We start from the raw sequence: 23,826 nt of genomic DNA, 5'->3' as shown, positions 1-23,826 counted from the left end.
ATTCGGAACCGCTACATCGATCACTACGGCCGTCTTCTTCTGTTTGTCTACCACCACTATGTCCGGTTGGTTAGCCACCACCATTTTGTCCGTCTGTATCTGGAAGTCCCACAGGATCTTAGCTCGGTCATTCTCCACCACCCTTGGGGGCATCTCCCATTTTGACCTCGGGACTTCCAGGTTATACTCGGCACAGATGTTCCTGTACACTATGCCGGCCACTTGGTTATGGCGTTCCATGTATGCCTTGCCTGCTAGCATCTTGCACCCTGCTGTTATGTGCTGGATTGTCTCTGGGGCATCTTTACACAGCCTGCACCTGGGGTCTTGCCTGGTGTGATAGACCCCAGCCTCTATGGATCTTGTGCTCAGAGCTTGTTCTTGTGCTGCCATGATTAGTGCCTCTGTGCTGTCTTTCAGTCCAGCTTTGTCCAGCCACTGGTAGGATTTCTGGATATCAGCCACCTCCTCTTCCTCTATCTGCCGGTGGTACATACCGTGCAGGGGCCTGTCCTTCCATGATGGTTCCTTGTCTCCCTCCTCTTTCTTGGGTTTCTGCTGCCTGAGGTATTCACTGAGCACTCGGTCAGTTGGGGCCATCTTCCCAATGTATTCTTGGATGTTCGTTGTCTCATCCTGGACTGTGGTGCTGACACTCACCAGTCCCCGGCCCCCTTCCTTCCGCTTAGCGTACAGCCTCAGGGTGCTGGACTTGGGGTGAAACCCTCCATGCATGGTAAGGAGCTTTCTTGTCTTTATGTCAGTGGCTTCTATCTCCTCCTTTGGCCAGCCTATTACCCCAGCAGGGTACCTGATCACGGGCAGGGCGTACGTGTTGATGGCCCGGATCTTGTTCTTACCATTCAGCTGACTCCTCAGGACTTGCTTGACCCTCTGCAGGTACTTGGTGGTTGCAGCTTTTCTAGCGGTCTCTTCATGGTTCCCATTCGCCTGCGGGATCCCCAGGTACTTGTAACTGTCCTCTATGTCTGCAATGTTGCCTTCTGGTAGTTCAATCCCCTCAGTTCTGACTACCTTCCCTCTCTTTGTTACCATCCGACTACACTTCTCCAGTCCGAACGACATTCCAATGTCATTGCTGTATAGCCTGGTAGTGTGGATCAGTGAATCGATGTCTCGTTCACTCTTGGCATACAGCTTGATGTCATCCATGTACAGGAGGTGGCTGACAACTGCTCCGTTCCGTAGTCGGTATCCGTAGCCAGCCTTGTTAATGATCTCACTGAGGGGGTTCAGGCCTATGCAGAACAGCAGTGGGGACAGAGCATCTCCTTGGTAGATCCCGCACTTGATGGTGACTTGTGCTATGGGCTTGGAGTTGGCCTCTAGTGTTGTACGCCACATCCCCATTGAGTTCCTGATGAAGGCTCTTAGGGTCCCATTGATCTTGTACAATTCTAGGCATTCCAGTATCCAGCTGTGGGGCACTGAGTCATAGGCCTTCTTGTAATCAATCCAGGCAGTGCACAGGTTGGTCAGTCTGGTCTTGCAGTCTCGGCTGACTGTTCTGTCTACCAGTAGCTGGTGTTTTGCGCCTCTGGTATTCTTGCCAATTCCTTTCTGTGTCCCGCTCATGTATTGACCCATGTGCCTGTTCATCTTAGCCAATATGATGCCTGACAGGAGCTTCCATGTAGTACTGAGGCAGGTTATTGGTCGGTAGTTGGAGGGGACCGGTCCCTTCTTGGGGTCCTTGGGGATCAGGACCGTCCGACCTTCGGTTAGCCATTCCGGGTGTCTCTCGTTAACTAGCAGCTGGTTCATTTGTGCTGCCAGACGCTCGTGGAGTGCAGTCAGCTTCTTTAGCCAGTAGGCGTGAACCATGTCGGGCCCTGGTGCTGTCCAACTCTTCATACTGGAGACCCTTTCTTGGATAGCTGCCACTGTGATGGTTACTGGACCCTGTTCAGGGAGGTCGCTGTGGTCTGCCCTCAGATCCACTAGCCACTGAGCATTGCCGTTATGGGTTGCGTCCTTCTCCCATATGCCCTTCCAGTATTGCTCCGTCTCCAGCCTTGGTGGTGCTGTTCTCTTATTGTTCCCTTGTCACTGAGAGTACACCTTTGCTGGTTCTGTGGAGAACAGCTGGTTTATTCTCCTGCCTTCTATCTCTCTGGTGTACCTCCTCAAGCGGCTGGCCAAGGCTGTGAGTCTTTGCTTGGCAGTTTCCAAGGCCTCAGGTATGGACAGCTTGCTGTATTTCTTATGCACCTTCTGTGTCGCACCTTTCTGCAACTCCGTTAGTTGGCTAACCTCCCTCCGTGCTACTTTGATCTTGTCCTCTAGCCTCCTTCTCCATGGAGGGTACTGCCCCTTGTGGCTGTTCAACTTGTAGCCAAGCATCTTACTGATCACTGCTGCCGTATTGTAGATCAGCTTGTTAGTGTCGGTAATCGTGGTTGTAGGTATTGTCCGTAGTGCTGCATTAACATCATCTAGCAGACCTTCTGAGGGTACTTCACGTAATCTTGGTAACCGGCTACGGGGGATCCAGGTTTCAAGCTTGGCCATGATCCTATTTTTCAGGTCAATTCCTCTCGCACTCAACGGTCCTTCTCCTATCGCACTTGGGGCTACGTACCCAATCTCGGGTGGGGGTGATGAAATCGCCCCCCTGACCTGGCGTCCTGACTCCTCCTTGCCGTAGCATTTGTGTTGTACCTCGTCAATCTCTAGCTGTGAGAGCAGTCCCTTCTTTCGAATGTTGGAACACTGAGCTACTAGTTGTTTCGCCGTCATTGTGGATGTTGGGTATCGAAGAATCCATAGGTCCCTCATCCGATTCATGTAGCCCCTGCCGCCGGGGTTATTTGCGTAGTAGCATTCCAACAACGCCCTGTTTTCGTCTCTTGCCCACCGATGCCTTCTTGTTTTATATATATATATATATATATATATATATATATATATATATATATATATATATATATGTGTGTGTGTGTGTGTGTATATATATATATATATGTGTATATATATATATTAGGGGTGCAACGATACACAAAATTCACGGTTCGGTTCGGTTCGATACTTTGGTGTCACGGTTCGATATTTTTTCGATACAAAAAAATGTTCATGCCTTTTTAATTTGTCATTTATTAAAATTATAAATATATATTTTAACTCAAAAGTACAGTTTTTAAATTTAACCCTAACCCTTGTGCGCGTTTTTTATTTTGACAGCGAATGCGCACCTGCGGACCACTTATGTGCAGCCCTGGTTATTTAGCTCGTCATATTGCAGCCACAGAAATTCTTTTGTCCATGAAACCATGAAGCTGCACTTTCTTTTTGCCTTATAGTCTGATTTGTCATAACTTCTCCGTTTTGTGGTAAGCTTTTCTTTGGCTGTCACTTCTTCACCCTGACCTGTCTTATTTGGCTCAGAAGAAATGAAATATATATCCTCCTGCTTTTACACACGCACTCACATAAGCTCAGCGATTCTCTGCGCGATCAACCTCTCACATGTTTAAGCTTGCTGCGGGAGATTTCACTTGTCATGTTTGCATAGTGAGCTAACGATTAATAAGACGATGTCAGAGGAATTGGTGCACAAATTTTCATCACTCACAGATCAGTGCTGTCACTCTCTATACACAGTTCGCGCGATTGCAAAGTGAAAGCAAAAAAACAAGCGCAAATTCAAACGCGATTTCAATATGTCACATATTGACAGTGGCTCACCAATGCCAATGACATAATTACCCAGCTACATTTCTGAAAGAATGCAAAAGCATTGACATATATTTTTCCTACAATAGCCCGACGGGCAGGGAAGAGATAGATTTTGGTAGCCCGACTGAAAAAAATCGCTAGCCCCAGGACGTCGGGCTAGCGATATTGCAAGCCCTGTATCTGATTGAGGAATCACTCATCTTTGGAAAAGAGAGTTTATTACAGAGAAATGTCTCTTTCCAAAATAAAAGCTATACTATCCGCTTCTTCTGGGCTATATTCTCAGCAGCATAAGGAGAATCATGTGCTAACAGCTGTCTAAATGACTCGGCTAAAGTTAGTAGCATGCTTGTTGTTTTTGTCTTTGCACTAGGATGATGTCGGCGTAAATGTGCAGTCATATTCGTTGTGTTCCCACTAGTGATTTCAGGTTAATCTCGTTGAAATGACCTTAACGCCACAACACGGCAAATCTCCGTTAACGAGCTACCGCTGATCGCCCCGTGCATGGGGCTAGACGGCCAACACGTTAACGAGCTAACTGCGCTAACACACTAGCTCCCACCCATGTAATTGAGCATTGCACGGCACATCCAACATACTGTTTTACTTTAGTCCATGACTCGCTTACCTTCAGGGTCATACGTCACATGAAAACCAAAATAATTCCAAACGCCAGATCTGGAGAGCTTAACTTCTGTCTTGCTAGCTTGCCCTGCGCTCTTCCTTCTGACTATGCTGTCTGTGTTGAGCACTCAGTGGATCTGTGCTCGACAGTGCAGCCTAGGCGGAGTAGTCGAACGCAGATTCACTGAGCGCTCAACACAGACAGCATCGTCAGAAGGAAAGTTGATAAAATAAATTACAAATGTTGTATTGTTCGATACATATGCGTACCGAACCGAAAGCACTGTATCGAACGGTTCAATATCGATACGAATATCGTTGCACCCCTAATAAATAAATATATATATATATATATATATATATATATATATATATATATATATATATATATATATATATATATACATACACACACATACACACATATATATACATATACATACATATACATATATGTGTGTGTGTATATATAATGTATATACACACATATATACACACACACTACTGTAATCTTTTGATTTTTTATATATTAACAAAAAAATAGAAAAAAACAAAAGAAGTCACAAAAATATTAATATTATACTATTGTTTTTTCAAACAATATTATGACAATTGCTGGGCATAGAAGTATTTATACACAATACTGAAAATGTTGAACCTCAAAAGGCAAAGACCAGCAAGCACAGCAGATAGCCGTTAAAAGCTCTGGGAATCCATTTCCAAGTAACTGACAGATTGTGTTTCACTACACAAGCTCTGAGCAGGTACAAAAGATGAAGTGAACTAAAAGCATTTAAAAGCCAACTATAAAATCTCCACCCTGACCGAAAAAACGCTCCCAAAAAACCCGTAAAATATGCACATTTCAGAGCTGCCTAATTATCTGGTGCGAGACATATAATAGTAATTATAACAATTTAAATAAGACAATTTAAAGCATGGATCACTGCGATTTCACTCAGCAGTAAAAGTACCATTAAACGAGAGACTACATTTGCTATCATGGTTTTAGGGTCTTGTATAGTATTTGCTGAGCTGTGGTTCCTGTTTTGATGTTAATGATTTCCTTTCTTTATTGTTATAATGTTTATATTTTTCCACTATTTCCTTGTCTTTGTCTTCATCTGTTTTTGTCCACTTCCTGTTTAATTTCAGCAAATCACTTTTCCTTGCATCCGTCTGGTTACCTGACTTGACTGTAGGGATGGGTACCGGTGTCCGGTTCTGACATAAACGGTAGTAACCAGACCGAAAAGCAGCGCACATTTCGGTGCTTTATTTCGGTGCTTTTTTTTCCTGAGCTGTGATACACTTTTAGCCAATCGTTTTACGTTTCCGAGGATAGTAGGCGGGGCCAGGTACGTACGTTCTGTTAGCGCAGAGCTACAGATTAAAAATGTCCAAGGCGAAGCGGTTAAAAGTCTGGCTGTACTTCACAGCAAAATATGCAAACTCAGCAGCAACAAGTGCTTTAAGCTGATACTGTGATACTGTCAAAGGAGGTAACACCTCGAATCTCATGAAACACCTGGCGACGCATAGCGTTTTTTTAAAAGCCGAGAAATGCGCCGTATTTGATGGCAGCAGCAGCCGTTCTTCTCTGCGTGAGTAGCTTAATGTTGTTCTTGTGTAATTTAGGTTGAGTAGGCTAACCACGTTATTACATTAATGCATGTAAGGTGAACTAGCAAACATCATCATAGCTACATGCGGCTGTCTTCTTGTTTGATGGCAGATACTCCCTTCACCCTGGCCAAAAAGGCTAAAATGACCAAAGAAGAAGTGGAAAACAGTTAAACATGAGAGGTTTTGGACAAAGTTTGTGTTTTTTCCATTGATTAAGCACTGCTTCCAGCCATGAGTGATACCATATATGCCCCATAGCTGCAGAAAAGGCTGACATTGTTATCTTTTTACAAAAAACAGCTGAACATGAGAGGTTTTTGGACAAAGTTTGTGTTCTCCATTCTTTAAGCACCGGTTTGAGCACCGTTTGGGCACCGGCACCGTTTCAAAAGTACCGATTTGGCACCGGTATCGGATAAAACCTAAACGATACCCATCCCTACTTGACTGTTTGAATTTTTATTCTTCATTTAGGAAGGTTTCTGAGTGAAGTGACCTGGAAGTGGCAGCCATTGAGATTTTCCAAACACAAAGGAAAGGAGCGCCACTGATTCCTTTATTAACTCTTTTAGCAGAGGATGCACTGGACCATCTTTTCTGAAAGCAGAGAAGATCATTTTAACTAATAATTCATGGTGATGCACCACCTGAGTAACGTCTATTGTTGTATTGCGAGCCTTTAGAATGATTATAAAATCATTTGTTATTTCGGGTTAGCTGTGAGTCATAAGTGATGGATGGCGGGGAATTTTACTTCAGCCATAGAAATCCTAACTAAGAAGTATCATTAATTTAAACCAAAATCATGGCATAAAATGAATGAATGAGAGAAAGGGGAAAAATGTGTTTTTGATAAAAGGTTAAACTCTTAAGTTTGTGTGGTCCTCAGGATTAAGGCTCGGGTGGAGTGCAGGATTTATACAGAGAATAAACATCTGGACATTTGACATCTGCGTGTAACACTGTGTAGAAGAACACAAGACATTATTTACCATCAGAACCCGAGCGGTCAGTATGTTATTGAAAATGCATTTAGTGAAAGTGCACATTGCTGTTTTTTGAGGGTTTTTTTCCCCAGCAGTCACACATTGTAACATTCGGGGGTCAAAAAATGAAGGCTTGCTTTTTGGATGTATTGCCTTCCTCAGCATCCTGCTTTTGCATCCCGTTTCCAATGTACATCAACATGTGTTTCATAAAGCTCTTCATGGTACAATGGTACTATGAATGGATAACTCATGTGTCGAATGTACAGCAGTGTGTTGCTGACCCACCCTGTGCTGGGAGAGGAACGTCGCTCTGACACTTGGTACATTCCCCTCGTGCTCCCAGAGATGCTCGAGTTTCTCTGGAGAGAGAGAGAGAAACACAAAGAAAACAAAGAGTCGGATCAAACGTGTTATTAATAAAATGTCCTGTTTCCCCATCATTCTCAAACATTATTTTACAGGCTGATCTTTTTTTTTTTATGATGGAGAAATGCGAGCATACATATTTTACCAAAACACAAAGTACAACAAGACATTTAATTGAAGGACAAGATACTGTATGTATTACTAACAAACAGCTGTCACAGTAAATTAGAACTGCTACAAAAATAAATTGAGTACAGAAGCCTGCTTAAAAAAAATCTCACTGGAAGTGGAATGAAATCATAGAAAATGAAACCGCCGCCTATTTTGCAGTTATCTGGGGAAGGTTTTCTAAACGTATCTCAAACAGGCTCCGTTACTTCTGATTTTTGTCAAACAGAATACAATCATGACTAGAATGATTAACAAAAGTGGTTTTCTGATTAAAGGTAATTGTGTGCGGTTCAGTGACGTGTTTTCATCACATTTCATTTTCTTGATTTGTACTGTACACACGAGCAAGGCATTGGAACAGGATCATTGTCGTGAATAGGTGTGAGTGTAACATGATCATTTGTCTGTATTAGCCACACGACAGACTGGTAACCTGTCCAGCTGGCACAAACTCCTGCAGCCCTGAATTGGATAACCCAAAGAAAATGGATGGAAAGTAGTCAAAATATCTTTTTCTAGAGCAAAATGCTGGATGGACCTGACTGACTGAGCAATCAATACTTCTATCTATCCACTGTACTCACTGCAGAGAGAACCCTGTAATCTAAAATATTTGGTTGCAGCTCTGAGAGCAGGTTTTTAAAATGCATTTGCTTGTAAGTGTGCAATCTGACTCTCTGTGTTTGCCAGCGCAAAATCTTCCTTGTCGCTTTTTCACACCGTTCTCAAAGCTGCATGTGCACTGAAGTGTGCGTGTGTGAAGCCATGCCAGGTGGAACTCTGTGTACCAAACCGGCGACGTGCCACAGAGGGAAAATGTGCGCAAACACAGACAGTCTCCCTCCCTCTCTGCTCCCTCTCTTTTTCTCTGCTTCACTCACACAGCTTGTTTGTGGGCCACTGCCAGTGAAAATGGACCGTGGAGGAAACAGGCGAGTATCATCCATGCCTTTCATTCCTGGACAGACTGCAGTGAAGGCAGAGCAGGAGCACATCTCCAAGAAATGGGTTTAATCAAATGCATTCATCGGGAGGTATAACTCAATTTGGGTGACTTAAATTCGAGCCAAACGTCAGCATTTGTCTATTTCTACCTCTTCTGCTCTCTGTTACAAACCCAAAACATAATAAAGAATCACAGTCAGATTAAAGCTGCTGTATATTCCTCTCATTCTTTGTGAAAATTATATTACAGTCAGCCTGGAAAGAACAACAGAGTGAGCAGATAAACCATCCCTTCTCTCACCACCAGTCCTAAAATACCCCTGTCACTCTAAAACCTGTCTCGTAGGAAGATGAGGGCGACCTTTCTCAGGCCATATAGAGAGGTGGAGACACCCTTGACAGTATAACAAGGTGCCAACCAGTTAGTGCCTCCACACTTGTACTTGTCATGCTGATTACTCATAGTCCTACAGTGCACAAGCATGGAGACAAGAAACTGACTAAATGTAGGTAGTTTCAGGTCATTCACAGGTCATGTGGTTCTCTAATATTTCAAATCACAACAACAATCACCTTGAGATACTTTATATTGCAAGTTAAAGATCCTACAATAATACAGAGAAGCCCTAACTGTCAAACAACCTTTTATGAGCAACCACATGGCGAAAATGGGAATGAAAACTCCCTTTTAACAGGAAGGAAAGGACCTCTGGCAAAAGCATTTAACTTAGTGCAGATTTAGGGATTTCGTATTTAGTCACACTAAAGTACAAAAAGGAAGGCAACCTCCTTGCAACTAGTAAATAAAAAATAAGTATATAAATATCATATATAAAATAACCGATTGCAAGTAGTTGCAGCTACCAACTGGTCACCAAGTGTTTAAACATGCAACAGTATCAATCAGTTTCCATCATGAGGCGACTGCACATTTCACCTGATGGGAGGCAACCTTTCTCCAAACAATCACAGTCCAACTCAGACTGACTGAACTCTCAGACAGATTGGATAACCAACTGGTTTGCAAGCAACCGACATGTCATTTATAAACAAATTCAAACTGCCGGCACATTGCAATCAGTCTGAGTCAGTCTGCACTGACGAATGCAACACATCTACAGCATGTCTCCTTGTAACAGGGGCCTACATTGGTTATATTCTGGTTATGTTCCCATGTGAAATCGAGGTTGTTTATTTCCTATTTCATTTTGCAGTTAAATCTCCATCCTGCAGTAACTATGTCACCATCTGAACAGGAATTTCTGTGTGTATGAGGCTCTGGGTGAACTCTAAATGCGAGCAGTTAATGTGAATTTCTGTGCATCTTGCTGTCATCTGTTGCAACAGATTTACAACAGATGACAGCAGACTTGCAATTTTTACCATTTTATGACAGTTAATCGCCCATTAACCACACAGACTCTATGCCAATGCCAACTTCACCTCAATCAATCACAAACTGATTGCAGACTGGCTCTTGCAAAAAAAGAAGTCACTTTGAAAATGGAAACTGACTGCGAGTACTGTTGTTTCCCATCTTTAAAGGAACAAGATCGCAAGTTCGTTGCAACTATTGCAATAATCGTGATTATGGCACTGTCTCCAATCAGTGTTTCCGCTACAGTGTGACTGTAGCAGGCTTTTTGCCTGGTAAGTTGATAGTGGTTTATGGTGTTAATGTTTTTATAACCTCTTCTGAGACTGTTGTGTTCCTTGATACCTGCTGGATTTGTCAGTGTTAGAAAGGTTTGTGAGCTATGATGACTACAGCAGAAGAAGTTGAAGAGAAATACTTGTTTTCTCCTGTTCTGTCAGAGTCTGCCATGAACTCGGATGAATGAAATGTGCATTAGTGCATTCTTATCCTCATCATGTTCGTGGGCTGCATAAAATGTTACCAAGAGCCACACTTTAAAAGCCCTGACCTTAGAAAGAAGGATCACTCTGAATCAATACATTCACTCTTCTGAATCACCCCCTTTGTCTGCCCTGATGCCCTGAAAGGTTCACTCGAGGATGAAAATGAGTTGAATCATATGCTACGGCCAGATCTCAACCCAAGTGAAGAGCTACTGGAGAATTTGGACTGATTGGTCAGATAACATCCAATAATGGAATATCATTTGGAAAACATGTGGCCACAGTGGCCCAACTCCTTAGTAAAACACTTTATTTTGAAGATTTGTCTATAATTGGTCACCTGACTATAAAGCGATAACCCGAGGACGCCGACATCATCTGTGCACTCAGAGACGGTAATCCTAGGACATGATTCCTCTCAGGCAGCTCTGCACCACATCACATCTGATTAAAAAATCATGCTGAAATCTTGAGCGAGAGCAAGAACTGTTTCCATGGCAGCATACACATTAGTGCATTGTGAAACAGGTGACCCCTTTTTTTTTTCCATAAGTGTCGTACAGTAATTTGAATACGTGACATTAAGAACAGACTCTGTGTGCTTTTATAGCTTTTTTTAATCATTGTGTAATACGGCAAAACAAAAGGAGCAAGGAGGCATGGTTCAAGCACCGAGCCTGGAGATGAAGAGCTGCATTCCAGTTTTCTTTTTTAATAGGAGCACACTTTCTGATCAGGATGTACCGAGCTGCACAGCTTCACTGTTCCAACAGCTTTGATGCTGAATGCTGTAACAACTGTAAAACTGTACCTACTGTAATAATCCCTTGATGAAGGAAGATCACACTGATAGAGTATAAAATAAAATGCTTTGTATATTATCAGTTCAATATATACAGCTAGGCTTACCCCCATATCTTTGAAGAAAGGAATTTGTTTAATCAGTTTTATTTTAATTGAAAGCACTTTGGTTATAAATGTGCAATATTAATAAAATGCACTTGCATATATAGAGCACATGGTTATTAACAAAATCTAATCTATAGAAAACATTATCTCTTGTACAACGATATAAGGACTCACTTTATATCCAAACAATATAACCTTAAATAAAAACATCTGCACATTTAAACATATGGGGGGAAAGAATATGGGGATTCTAAATATGACTAAACATAGCTTGCATCCAAATATCACGTCACGTTTGACCTCTGATCTCACTTTTAATTTTCACATCTGCCTTTCTAACAAGTTGACCGTAAAACATGTTAGATATTTATAAGAGAGTATTGCCAAAGGAAAGAGACTGAGCTGTCTAGTTATCTAGAAATATCCCGTAGTATAATATGATATAGTATGCACAGGTTGTTCGTGTCCAGTTATTTACAAATCAATACCTATTTCCATGATCTACTCCTACATAAAGTTTACAATACTATTAAAATATAATGCAGTACTATTCCCTTAAAAGTAAATACTGCCCAGCAATGTTCCCTCTAAGCTGTGCACGTGCGCAATTGCGCACTGCTGCCACGGTCTCTGCGCACAGAAAATCTGTGTTGCGCACAAAATAAATCTAACCTGCATTGAAATTAAAATTAATACTTTAACAATTCTGTTTTGCAGTGTTAGTCAGTGAGTGACTGTCTGCGCCCGTATGGGATTAGAACGATGCCACCTTATCCCATAGTCCAGCCAATAATGCGATTCACATTCGTATATACGCAGCTAATCAACGTCGTTGACAGGCTATGACAGCGTCCTTACGTGCCGACACCGGTGTTTTAGCTAACAAAGCGGCGTGGCTGATGTGAAGTGAAGCCACATTAATGACAACGTGGACAACCATTGGAGATGTGAGCAGGACAGACGGAACAACTGACAGAAAAAGTGTGGACTTTATACCAGCGTTTAAATCGTGTTGATAGGCCACGTAAAACCAGAGTTATGATAAAAATATCTGCAATGTTTGGTTTCCTTGCTGAATACTATCGTTGTTTATATTTACTGCGGGAAGAAACTGTAAAAACGGCGTTTTATAAGAAAAAGGCTTGAAAGCGCTCTCCGCCTGTGAGCAAAAACAAACTCCACCCCCCTCTCCCTTTCCTATTCGTCCAAAAAAGTACCATGTCGACCAATCAAAAAACTGATATGGCAACGTGACATCTAGTTGTTAAGAAACGGGGGGAAGTTTTAGGAGTGACGGCGGTGCTTTGAGATGTGAGAGATTTGAGACGTTTAGCGCAAATCTTATGTAGTTAGTGTGTAGTGTAGTTTTGTTGTGTGTGTCAGAACAATGAGGCGACTGCTGAATGTTACACGTGTTACAGCAGTGATACATCTCCTGTTGTCAGGCCTGCAGGTACCAGGCTGTTGTTCTCCTTTATCTCATAGTGGACAGAAATTATTTTTTGAAGTGGCACAAATAATTTGTGTGGCATCAGATTTGATGCAGAACAGCTGATTGTTCTGTAAATAGTTTGAAATGTTTATTTAAAACTGCCTTGGCTGCATTTAAAAAAAACATAGCTGCAAAAATCTTTGTTGTTTGCCAAACTGAGTAACCTTTTTGAAGAAGTAGCTATATAATTAATTGCCCAGCATTGGTCATTATATACTATAGAGAGCTACAGGACTCTCTCCCAGACCACAGACTCATAATACAAGTCAGAGCTTTTTTTTAAAAAGAAAGAAACTTGTGTTTTCAAAATTGGAGTTCAAGTTATTTGTACTTCCAATAGTGTTAACATACTGCACAGGTGAATGACTAGATTTTTTTTACATTTTCATTGTAAGTGGGCTAAAGCAGTTAATTAAAAGTAGTCTAACATAAATGTAAATGCTGTAATTTGATTATTTTAATAAACCATGTAACTTGGATGGATTAGATGCCGGCGTGACCACAGTGCACACGTCTGATGTCGCTCACAGTGGTCCAAGGGACCGCGCTCAGGGAGTTTGTGTGTTCGCTCAGACACGTGAAAAATTAGAGGGAACATTGTTGCCCAGAGAGTGACGTGCCGGCAGAGGTTTGTCTTGTTTTGTTTCTTATGTTTTCACAGAAGGGGTAATAATTGCTCCGAATAAGCAAACCAAATAAAAATATCAGAATTTGGTGCATCACTAATCCAGAATAATATCTTATTTAATTTCAACTGCTCATATGTGAAAAACAGGCAGCGACTACCCTTCAGTTCAGTAAAACACAGTAGACTTGCTGTCTCAGGCATCTTGAAGTCTATTACCGGTTCGAGCTGTGGTGCATTACAGAGGCATAAATCAATACAATCTATGGTTATGTACTTTTCATCAGCAACAAGCTGCTCTGTTAATGACTGCCAGAATGCTGGAAGTGGAGTTTCCTGCAGTTTAAGGAGTCTTTAAGAGTCTCTGGAAGTGAAAAAAGTCACTACTAAATGTTAATGAAACATTACTTATTTGCAATAAAACTAAGAATGTTACTTACTTTTGCCAGTTAAAATAATATGCCAGTTAAAATGTGCTACAAAATTACATAGAAAAAGTTCATCGGAAAATCAACCAACGACAATCGGTGTGATAAGGAGCAGTTAAATATTTAAAAACCAATTTGTACATCAGGTGTTGTTACGTATGGCACAAAATATGTTATATATTATATGCATTATATTTTTTTTTTTCTTTTGACAGGAACTATCACACGTTTCATAGTGTGAACCTACAGCAACGTGTATTCAAAAATCCTAACCTGGCGTCCGTTGCCCTTCGAGGCCTGCAGGCTGCAGCGTCCCAGGCTGCCGTTCGGCGTGGTGCCACAGCTGCTGATGATCTGCAGCTGTTTTTCGGCCCGGTCGGCTCGGTCCAGAAGCTCCTCAATGAACTGCTGCAAGCGTACCTTAGCGTTTGCTTCACGGGCCGCCGTCTCCTGAAGGAACTGGTCAATCTGGGCGACCTCCCTGTGGGCACAAGGGGAAGAGGTGTGAACCTTTCCTTCTTGCTGGAAGCTAGGATTCATGAAATAAGATATTTGGAGGGCTGTGGGGAAAATTAGAGATCTCCTAAACCTCCTTCATTCAGAAACATTCATGTCCTGATGACAACACAAGTTTATTAATGCATGTGGGTACAGATTCTGCCTTCAAAAGCCTCTCTCACGCATCCACCAGCTGTACCGCCCTTTTCTGAAAACAGACACCGAGGGTTGATGACACAGATAAATAAACAATACAACCACAAAAGCAGAGAGAGTAGAGGGTGAGAGAGCAGCTGGATACTTGCACTGCAAACACAGCAGGGCAAATTCCTGTCATTTCAAGGGACAGTGTGTGACCCAGACAGCCTTGGTCTTAATTTCAGGGCAGTTTAATAGTCTCAGATGCATTTTGCATTCAATTATAGTTGCACTAGTTTCTGTAATAGCTTCCTCTGTTGGCACCATATGTGTGTGAGGGGAGTAGGAACTGGTAGAAGAGAAGACAGCTTACTGAAATCAATGACAACTTGTTAGTCAGCTGCAAAAGCTTCAGAACAAAAGCTTCTCATCAAGGGATATCAATAAACTTATCTAAAACTAATGATGGACAGTTTCCGACCCTAAATGTCTCTAAGAGTGAAGTGACCCAGAAGTATCTGTGTGGCAGCCATAATAAGAGCTGCTCTAGATACTGAGGAAAGGTGCTCTAGTGCTTCCTTTATTGCCTCCTTTAGGAGAGGACACACTGGACCATCCTTTATCCAAGTAAAAGAGGTCATTCATAGCAATTTAACCAATCATAAAAACAATAACATAACTGCTAATTCAATGTTAGTTAAGAATGTGTTTTTGCATTTCATGCCATGACCTGCAGGTATGATTTGACTTTTGACACCAACCCACAGTTCCTAAATTACTTACATCAAAGTTAGTTTGAACTTGATTAGGTTTCACTGTAGTTCCATTTGTATTTGGTTTTTTTTAAGCACAGTCAGATTCACCTTTCCTTCATACTGTGATACTGATTTGAAAGTGATTCGGAAAAAGAGAAAGGAGGTAAATTTGTCTGCACTATTCAAATGTACCGTAAGTCAGATGAGAGAGAAGCTGATCCTACTGACTTAGAGCTGAATAAAGGCATAAAGATAATAACAGATGAATAAACAGGTAAACAAAAAAAATGCAATGAAAATATATCAGTAAATGAATGAAAGTAAAATACAATAAAAAGGAAAGTCTTGCGTTTGCTTTTAAAAATCTCAACAGTCTGAGCAGCCACCAGGTCATCAGGTAGACTGCTCCATAAACATGGAGCACAATAACTAAACGATATCTTTGTGACTGGGAACCTTAAACCAGCAGAGACCTTACAATTGGTGTAATGTGGCCTCCCTCTCTGGTCCTTGCCAATACGTGCAGCAGAGTTTTGAAGTTAACGCAGTGGCCAAGATTTCTCTGGAAGAGTATTGATCTGATCGATTAATCCTGTAAGTGTGACTCTGTGTCTCTGCATTAGCTTAAAAAAGACACGGTCGGACTCTTGCAATGTGCTTGAAATAATAAAACACAGTAACTTATTGTGGGCAGAAGAGACAAAGCTTTAGCTTTTTAGCTGAAAAATAATAACAGCTTGAGTAGATGGTATTAAACAACAAGCAGGTCTGAACACATCATAAGTCGGACGAGAGCAAGTTCCACAATTTAGGACCCACAGTCCTTTGGTCTTTTGAAAAGTTTTCCCTTGTTGCCTGATACAAACTAAAAATCTGTACTTTACTCATTTCCAAATCTACAAAAATATGTGAATATAATATTTAATGCTCATCAATCCAAATGTCTACAGCTTCCAAGGTCTTTTTCCTTTATTGGTCTCTGACTGTATCCATACAAACATCCCAGTGTTTACCGTCTAAACAATGTCAGAGAGGAGAGCTTATTAAACTATCTGACCTTCAGGAAGCAAAAGAAAAGTTCAGAGGATTCCTGCAGACATGGAATGGAGACATATAACCCGTGCCACTTCAATTTAAATGGATTTGTGGTCATGAAACAAGCAAAGCCACTTATTTCATGTCAAATTAATGTCAAACATCCGCTGTTGCTAAACCATCATACGATGCAGAATCCAAAACAGCAACAACACGCACAACTTCCTGAAATGGGGACAAGCTGAGATAAAAATAGCTTCGAGCCTGGCACAGATAACTTTTCTTATCTTCAGGCAAAGATTATAAAAAGAAAACGACTCCAGAATTAGTCAAGGTAGCAAACTGTAGGCCAGCAATAAATGTGCTTTAACATCAGTGAGTAAATAATCAGCGAGTCTGGAAATTATGTCAGAATCAAACGGCTTCTCTCCACGATGAAATGTGATCGACTGTGATTAGAGCTCGGAGTCACTTAGTAATTGCTCACAACTTTAGATAGCATGATTTTTATCAAGTGCTCACTAACCGAATTGTATAAAGTTGAGTGTACATTGATTAAGAGGCCTGCTACTGTACACTATCTACACTACTCGAGATAAAAATCTTTGTGTTTATGTACACAGAAAACATTAAGCATGTGTGTCTTGTTGTAAACTGTCTTATCTCACCATCACCACACTGTTAATTCCCAACGATGCATCTCATTATGTTTAGTTTTGCAAAAGGAAAAAGAGGAAAATCCAGCCCAACACATTTAGGTGATTTGATGACCGGGGACAAACTGAACATGTGAGGATCTGGTTTTAGCCAACATGAAGATAAACTGTTCAGCAGAGAACAACATTCTCCAGAGGACTTTAAGTCTTTAGATATATTTAAATGAGTGCTGTCACCGTTAATCTCATTACAATGACGTTAACGCCATAACTGCAGTAACGCGGCAAATCTCCGTTAGCGAGTTAACGCGGCCTCAACACGTTAGCGCGGTTAGCTCGTTAACGCGTTAGGGACGATCCGCGTTAATGCGGTTATGACATTAACGTCATTTTAACAAGATTAATGCTGACGGCATTAATTTAAATCCAAATTTTAATGTTATGTTTACACAGCTTGTCTTTTTCCTGTCTTTCTCCGTTCACCCCAACAACTCTGTATGCTAGTTGAAGGGCACATGACCCACATGATGACTACGAATTCTGAATTCTGTATGTCAAGTTTGGATTCAACTCCTGATCATTTAGGACTGACAGAGATTTTGTGAATTTTAGTGTGACGTATATCACACGTGTGTGCTACACGGTGGGTAGCACTGTTGCCTCATGGCAAGAAGGTCCTGAGTTCAATTTCACCATCAGGCCGGTGCCTTTCTGTGTGGAGTTTGCATGTTCTCTCTGGGCAGTCTGGCTTCCTCCCACAGTCCAAAGACATGCAGTTAATGGGGATAGGTTAATCGGTAACTCTAAATTGCCCATAGGTGTGAGTGCGAATGGTTGTCTGTGTCTATGTGTTAGCCCTGCAGCAGACTGGTGACCTGTCTAGAGTGTACCCTGCCTCTCGCCAGCGCTCCAGCCCCCCAGCGACTCTGAAAAAGGATAAGTGGAAGAGAATGGATGGATGGTATAGCTCAGGACTGGTCTTAATTGTCTTTCTGTGTAAAATCCACTTTACAAATAAAATTGCTCCGCCTCAAGGAAAAGAAGGGATAAACAATAACAGAAGAACCAGTGATAAGAGTAGTTTCCTCTCCTCTTTGTGCAATCTAGATGAGCTTTCATAGATAATAAGGTTTACACAGAACAGTCTCCAGTCAAATTAACCATTTTAGTGAATGATTGTAGTTCTTAAGGCTGGTGACTACTGCCCTCTTCAAAAACCATATGGCAAATGATGGTTGGAGGAGTCCTAAAGTCATAATGACGTAAATAAGCAAACAGCTTCTGCAGATTATATCATTAAATCATCCTACACTAAACATGCATCTCATTATGTTTAATGACTTCAAGAACTATTTACTTTGATTTAATAATTAGATCTGTACATAATGAGATGTCTCATTAGAAAACCTGAAGCTGACGTTTTGTTCTCATTATTCGGTTTAATAAACAGAGGACACAACGACTGAGTATTGTTTTAAGTTCAGCCTCCAGAAAAGTAGCAAATATCCATTTGAGAAAATCCTGGAATAGACATTATTGAGCTTGGTTAGTATGCACTCAAAATTAGGGCGCATGTGATTCAGGATCTAAATTTTCATGCATCTTTAATTTGTCTTAATTAATTATTCAGCTGTATCAGGAGATGGATACACCAACCCCGTGATGGACGCCACACAGGAACACTTTTCCCATCCTTCCCCAATGCTGCCTGACAGCCTAACAGACGCTTTACTCGGTCTTATGCTAACGAAGAAGGAAGGAAATGAGGCGAGAGAACAAAAGAACACGATTGATGGTAAAGGATGGTCAGAAAGGAAGAAAAGGAAAAATAAATATTTCTGTCAGTTTTTGGTAAGATCTAAATTCAATAAAAAAGACAGACAAGGAGACGAGAAATAGGGAGCTGAAGCTGAAGAGGAAGGAAGGGCCACAACGACTGTGAGGAAAAAAAAAAAAAAAAAAAAATAACACACTGCAGAAGCTAAAAGATCAGACAGCAAACAGAAAGCTGCAGTCATGTGGAAGAAGAAAGCACAGGAGGTTTAAGGAGAGGAGGGAAATGGGATGTAGCTGCTTCCTGTTGTCAATCCCAATTTTTTACACACGCTGACATATTCACAACACCTCACTCTCACACCTCCGAAAAAATACCTCAAGGTGATAAACATGCCTGGGTGTTTACCTGGAAAAGAAGAAATCCCATCTTTTCAGGCTATTCCAGGTGAACGTTAGCCAATGGTGACATAGAATTTTGTCCTTTCATGCACTTTTCAGTGATCTTCATAGTAAACGACACAGCATACATCTTATTTTCACACTATTTTCTATAACTTTGAGAAATAATTGAGACTTTGTAATACCAAAAAAAAAACAGCTGAGAGTTTAGTGAGAAGATGAAAGTTTCTCTGACATTGGTAAGCTGATGGTTAGCTTACTTAACAAAAAGACTGCAAACAGTGGGAAAACAGTCTGCTAAGATTTGTCCAAATTTCACAAATAAAAACAATTTACAACATTCATCCAACTGGTCCTATTTTTTTTTTTTAACTTTCGATGGAAATGTCAAAAGAACTGAGCATCCTTTAAATGCCGTAGTCTACCTGAGTGTCATTGCTGACCATGTTCATCCCTTTATGACCACAGTGTACACATCTACTGATAGCTGCTTCCAGCACGATAATGCGCCGTGTCACAAACCTCAAATAATCTCAGACTGGTTTCTTAAACGTGATGAGTTCACTGTACTGGACTCCACAGTCACCAGCTTTCGATCTAATTTGGTTTGTGGTGGAACAGGCGATTCACATCATCAATGTGCAACCGACAAATCTGCAGCAACTGTGAGATGCTAACATGTTAATATGGAACACAACCTCAGAGGAATGTTTCCAACCCCTTGATGAAGAAGTTAAAGCAGCTGTGAAGGTAAACAGGCTCCAACCAAGTATTAGTATTATGAAACCAAATGTTTTAAGACAAGAATCAGGAACTTTTGTTTTGGAGCAACTGGAACACCGCCGCCGATTTTTCCAAGAACCACAGGGCAAGTTGCATCTGCGTCCATTTCATTCAAGAGAAAGGCACACGTCTCCACAGCCAACATCTCTGAAGCTACACACAAACACCCACAAGATAAAAAAAAATGTATGCATGTGCATTTGATTTTGCACTTAACTGAAAATTTGAGAGCCATCTGGACACTACCTGCTCGGCACCAAACAGCAGACAGCTGGTGACTGTATGAAGCACTAAGAAGCAACGACTCCAAAAACAAATGTAAACACTTCAGCTTAGAAAAGACACGGATAATAAGACGTGTTCAGCTGAAGGGTTTTGTCTAAATGTTCATTACAGTGACTGGTCAACCTCCTGTCACAGCTGTCATCATCTGTGGCCATTAATTTAAAATTATGCTTTATTAATATTTAAGAGCAGAGATGATTGACTAAAAGGCCTGGATAAAGACGACGAGGCTTTCTCTCCTTTAACAAAGGACAGCTGCTCGCATGTCGTTCTGTTTTGACACCTGGATTTTTTATTCTTGTTTCTGATGGTTTGTTTTCTGGGGTTTTTTTGGTTTACATTGTGTTATCATGTCATAGTGTCACACATTTGTATGCATTACACAGAAGCACACAGTGAGGTAGGCAGCATGAAGAGCGTGGCGACATGAGAGGAGATGTGAGACGGACGAGGATGAAAGGCTGTGAGAAAGGGGATGATAAAAGAGTTGCAGGCTAAAATGTGCTGCTTTTTCACAGAAAACCTGGTTTCCCAAGAAACCGCTAATCCTGGTCTTTGCTGCCTCCGATCAATCGGGAGAAAATAAACATTTTACTGCGGGTGGACCAGCTCTCTGGAAATCTCAATTCCCATTACAAACAGACAGATGGCTGAGTAACCCTGAGATACAAAAGCAAGGTGACGATCTGCAGCATTTCAGATGCATGAAAGAACGAATTCATTACATGGGAAAGGTCAACAAAAATTCAGGTGTCTTTAGAAACAGAATAGATATGTCCTGAAAAGCATGTTCGCAACGATGAGGTTTTGTATATCTGCATCCAATCTTTCAGAAAGCGGAAGTGCAAGTTAAACAAAAATGTGGGAGAAGACAACCAATCTACAATAATGATGGTATGAATGAGTAGTAGATGTCTTCAAAACTGCTTATTTAATCAAACACCCTGTGAACCGCAAATATAGCAATTAAGCTATATTTGCTACTGCTTAATTAATTAAGCAGTAGCAGGTTTTCTATTTGGGATTTTAAACAGATGATAAAAATGGGTCCATGAAGTCATTTTTGTGTTGCAAGGGAGACAAACATTTTAACATATACAGTACTGTGTAGTCCAGAGTCGTCCACCATTTCTTTATTTAGTTAGAAAAAGGGGAAACAGATGCAACAATTTTTGAAATGTGCAAACACACATGGAAGTACACTATATAAGGCAAAAGCAGTTTGTACAATTCTAACAAGCTTGAAAGTCATTATCTGGTATGACCACCTTAGTGATTCAACATAGCCTGAACTCTCTTAAGCAGATTTCTTCTAATTTATTTAAGTAGTCTTCAGGAATAGTTCTCCAGGCTTCTTGAAGGACATTCAAAGCCTTTTCTTCTGATCTCTGTCAAAATGATCCCACAGTAAAGTTGAGGTCCAGGCTCTGGGGAGGCCAATCCATGACTGATAGTGTTGCATTGCATGTTTTTCTATCCATGTATGCTGTTACTGTACTGCAAAAACACTCATATGTCAAGTTAAATTTGATGCCCATTTAATGTCAAACTGTCAAAAACAGTCTAAACAGTCTAGAGATGGACCGATCCGATATTACATATCGGTCCAATACTGACCTAAATTACTGGATCGGATATCGGAGAGAAATAAAAAAATATAATCCGATCCATTAAATATTAAAAAAAGCACCTCACAAAACTTGCGACATGGCGTAACTCGGCTCATAACTGTAGCACATCGGAGCAGTATGCATCAGGTGATAGAGCGGCTGTGGCGCGAGACCTGTCGGTGGTCTGGTTGAGCATTTGGATCCTCGCTACCAAACCGGCATTTCATCTCCGAGAAAGTTATCCCAGAGAGAAGTAAAGCAAGTGTGTAAGTTCATCTCTGAATGTTTGTAAAGCATTCCAGCGTTAAGCTTAACAACCGATATATGGAGCGACTGCCTCTCTCTCTCTCCCTCCCTCTCCTGTTGCTACTTCAATCATGAAACTGATCAATGATCAGCTGATCGGCTTTTCTCTCTTGTTTGTTTATCGCCCACTTCGCGCCAGAAAGAGGAAACCAGCGGCTGAACAACAGCAGCACGTTTAAGCTTGATAATCTGATGTTAGAATGTATTTAATATTACTTTCTACACCAGGATCTTTTTCTACGCAGCTGACGGCTGGTAACTGTGCAGGGGCGGATCTAGCAAAGTTTAGCCAGGGGGGCCGATAGGGCATGAACAGGGAAAAGGGGGCACAAAGACATACTTTTCTTTCTTATTCTCATTTAAAATGTCTAGCTTTTAATAAATAATTATCCGAATCTTACACCCAAAGTTTTAATCTGATGTAAAATATATAGAAGTCCATTACTGTATATAGTAACTATTAAGTCTAATATATCTTAGTAAGCTATAGTACTTTTTCCTTTGGGAAGGTACCATCTGTGCAGTCTGCAATTCTGTTGAAGAAAGATGCTGAATCTATTTAAATATTGTAGAAAAATAATTGATTTCTGTGCATTTTTTTTCACACTGCATCAAATTAAAGTTCATTACATCGATTAAGCATCATGAGGTGGGGGGTGGTTCTCTTAGCCCTATTAGTTAGGTTGCATACTCTTTAAAATACCAGAATAGGGAGGATGGAGTAGGTTTAAGTTTATTAGATTGATCTGTGTTGCTGAACTATGAAATATTTTGGGTGCAGTGCATTTTTTGCATACAGGTATAACAGAATAGCTTCAGTCTCTTGTTTTTTAAAACTTGTGTATGAACCTATACAAAATGCAGCAAAATATGAAAAGTTTTATTGATTAAAAAACACACTATATCGGATTCATATCGGTATCGGCCGATATCCAAATTTATGATATCGGTATCGGTACCGGACATAAAAAAGTGGTATCGTGCCATCTCTAAAACAGTCTAAAGGCATTCTTCAGATCTAAACAGTTCTTCAATAATGAGTCGTACTTTAAATGCTGTTTAGCTGTGTGCCACCTTCCACTGTGAACCTTGCATTTATAAAACAGACAGAGAAGAAGAAGGAGGAAATAAAAATCACTTCAAATAAACGTGTTAAATATGATATGAAAATACGTTACAACAAAACTGAAAAAAAAGTTCCGATATTGTTAAAATATAACAAATTAACACCCAAAAAACTGATAAATTTCAACTGAATAATAAAAATTGTTCAACAATTCGTGACAACTATCTCTATAAAAGTTCAAAGCTAAAATGACAACAAAATAATAATCACCTGTCGATCCATTTCTTCCCCTGGGTCACGCAGGCAACAGCCTAAGCAGAGAAGCCCGGACCTCCCTCTCTCCAACCAACTCCTACAGCTCAACAGGGGGAAACACCAAGGCGTTCCCAGGCCAGCCGAGAGATGCAATCTCCCCAGGATGTGCTCAGTCACAACACCTCGACCCAAGAGGCTACCACCTCAGCTGGCTCCTTTCAATATGGAGGAGTAGAGGCTCCACTCATCTACAGGAGGAAGCTAATTTCTGCCGCTTGTATCGAGAATCTCATACTTTCACCTTCAAAAAAAACTAACAAAAAGAACCACAATACTTGACAGGATCAGGCTTTTTCTCCAGCGATGTCAGGGCTGCTGTTCCCTCTGGTGGCAGATGGCTGAATAAAATGTGGGACACAACAATTTTCCAGCACTAGCCATCAATTAAAATGTAAAACAATTAAATTAAACTAGTACATCTGGTACTGACAACTGTGCTTTACAGATGGCTGTTTTAAATATGGATTCAT

At 40.9% G+C, this 23,826-nt stretch overlaps 1 protein-coding gene across 1 annotated transcript in view; it reads right to left on the bottom strand.

The window, feature by feature from the left end:
• Nucleotides 1-23,826, bottom strand: part of fbxo41 (F-box protein 41) — a 57,066-nt gene that overhangs the window by 21,378 nt on the left and 11,862 nt on the right. Inside the window, exons 3-4 of the mRNA XM_076884863.1 lie at nt 14,008-14,215; nt 7,224-7,297 (exon numbers count right to left, since the gene is read on the bottom strand). Coding sequence (XP_076740978.1) covers nt 7,224-7,297; nt 14,008-14,215 — 282 coding nt within the window. The remainder of the gene's footprint in view (nt 1-7,223; nt 7,298-14,007; nt 14,216-23,826) is intronic.

Source organism: Maylandia zebra, linkage group LG6 (assembly GCF_041146795.1).
Source record: "Maylandia zebra isolate NMK-2024a linkage group LG6, Mzebra_GT3a, whole genome shotgun sequence".
NCBI lineage: Eukaryota > Metazoa > Chordata > Actinopteri > Cichliformes > Cichlidae > Maylandia > Maylandia zebra.
Note: the sequence above shows the minus strand (reverse complement) of the source record. Positions and strands in the feature narration are given on the sequence as shown.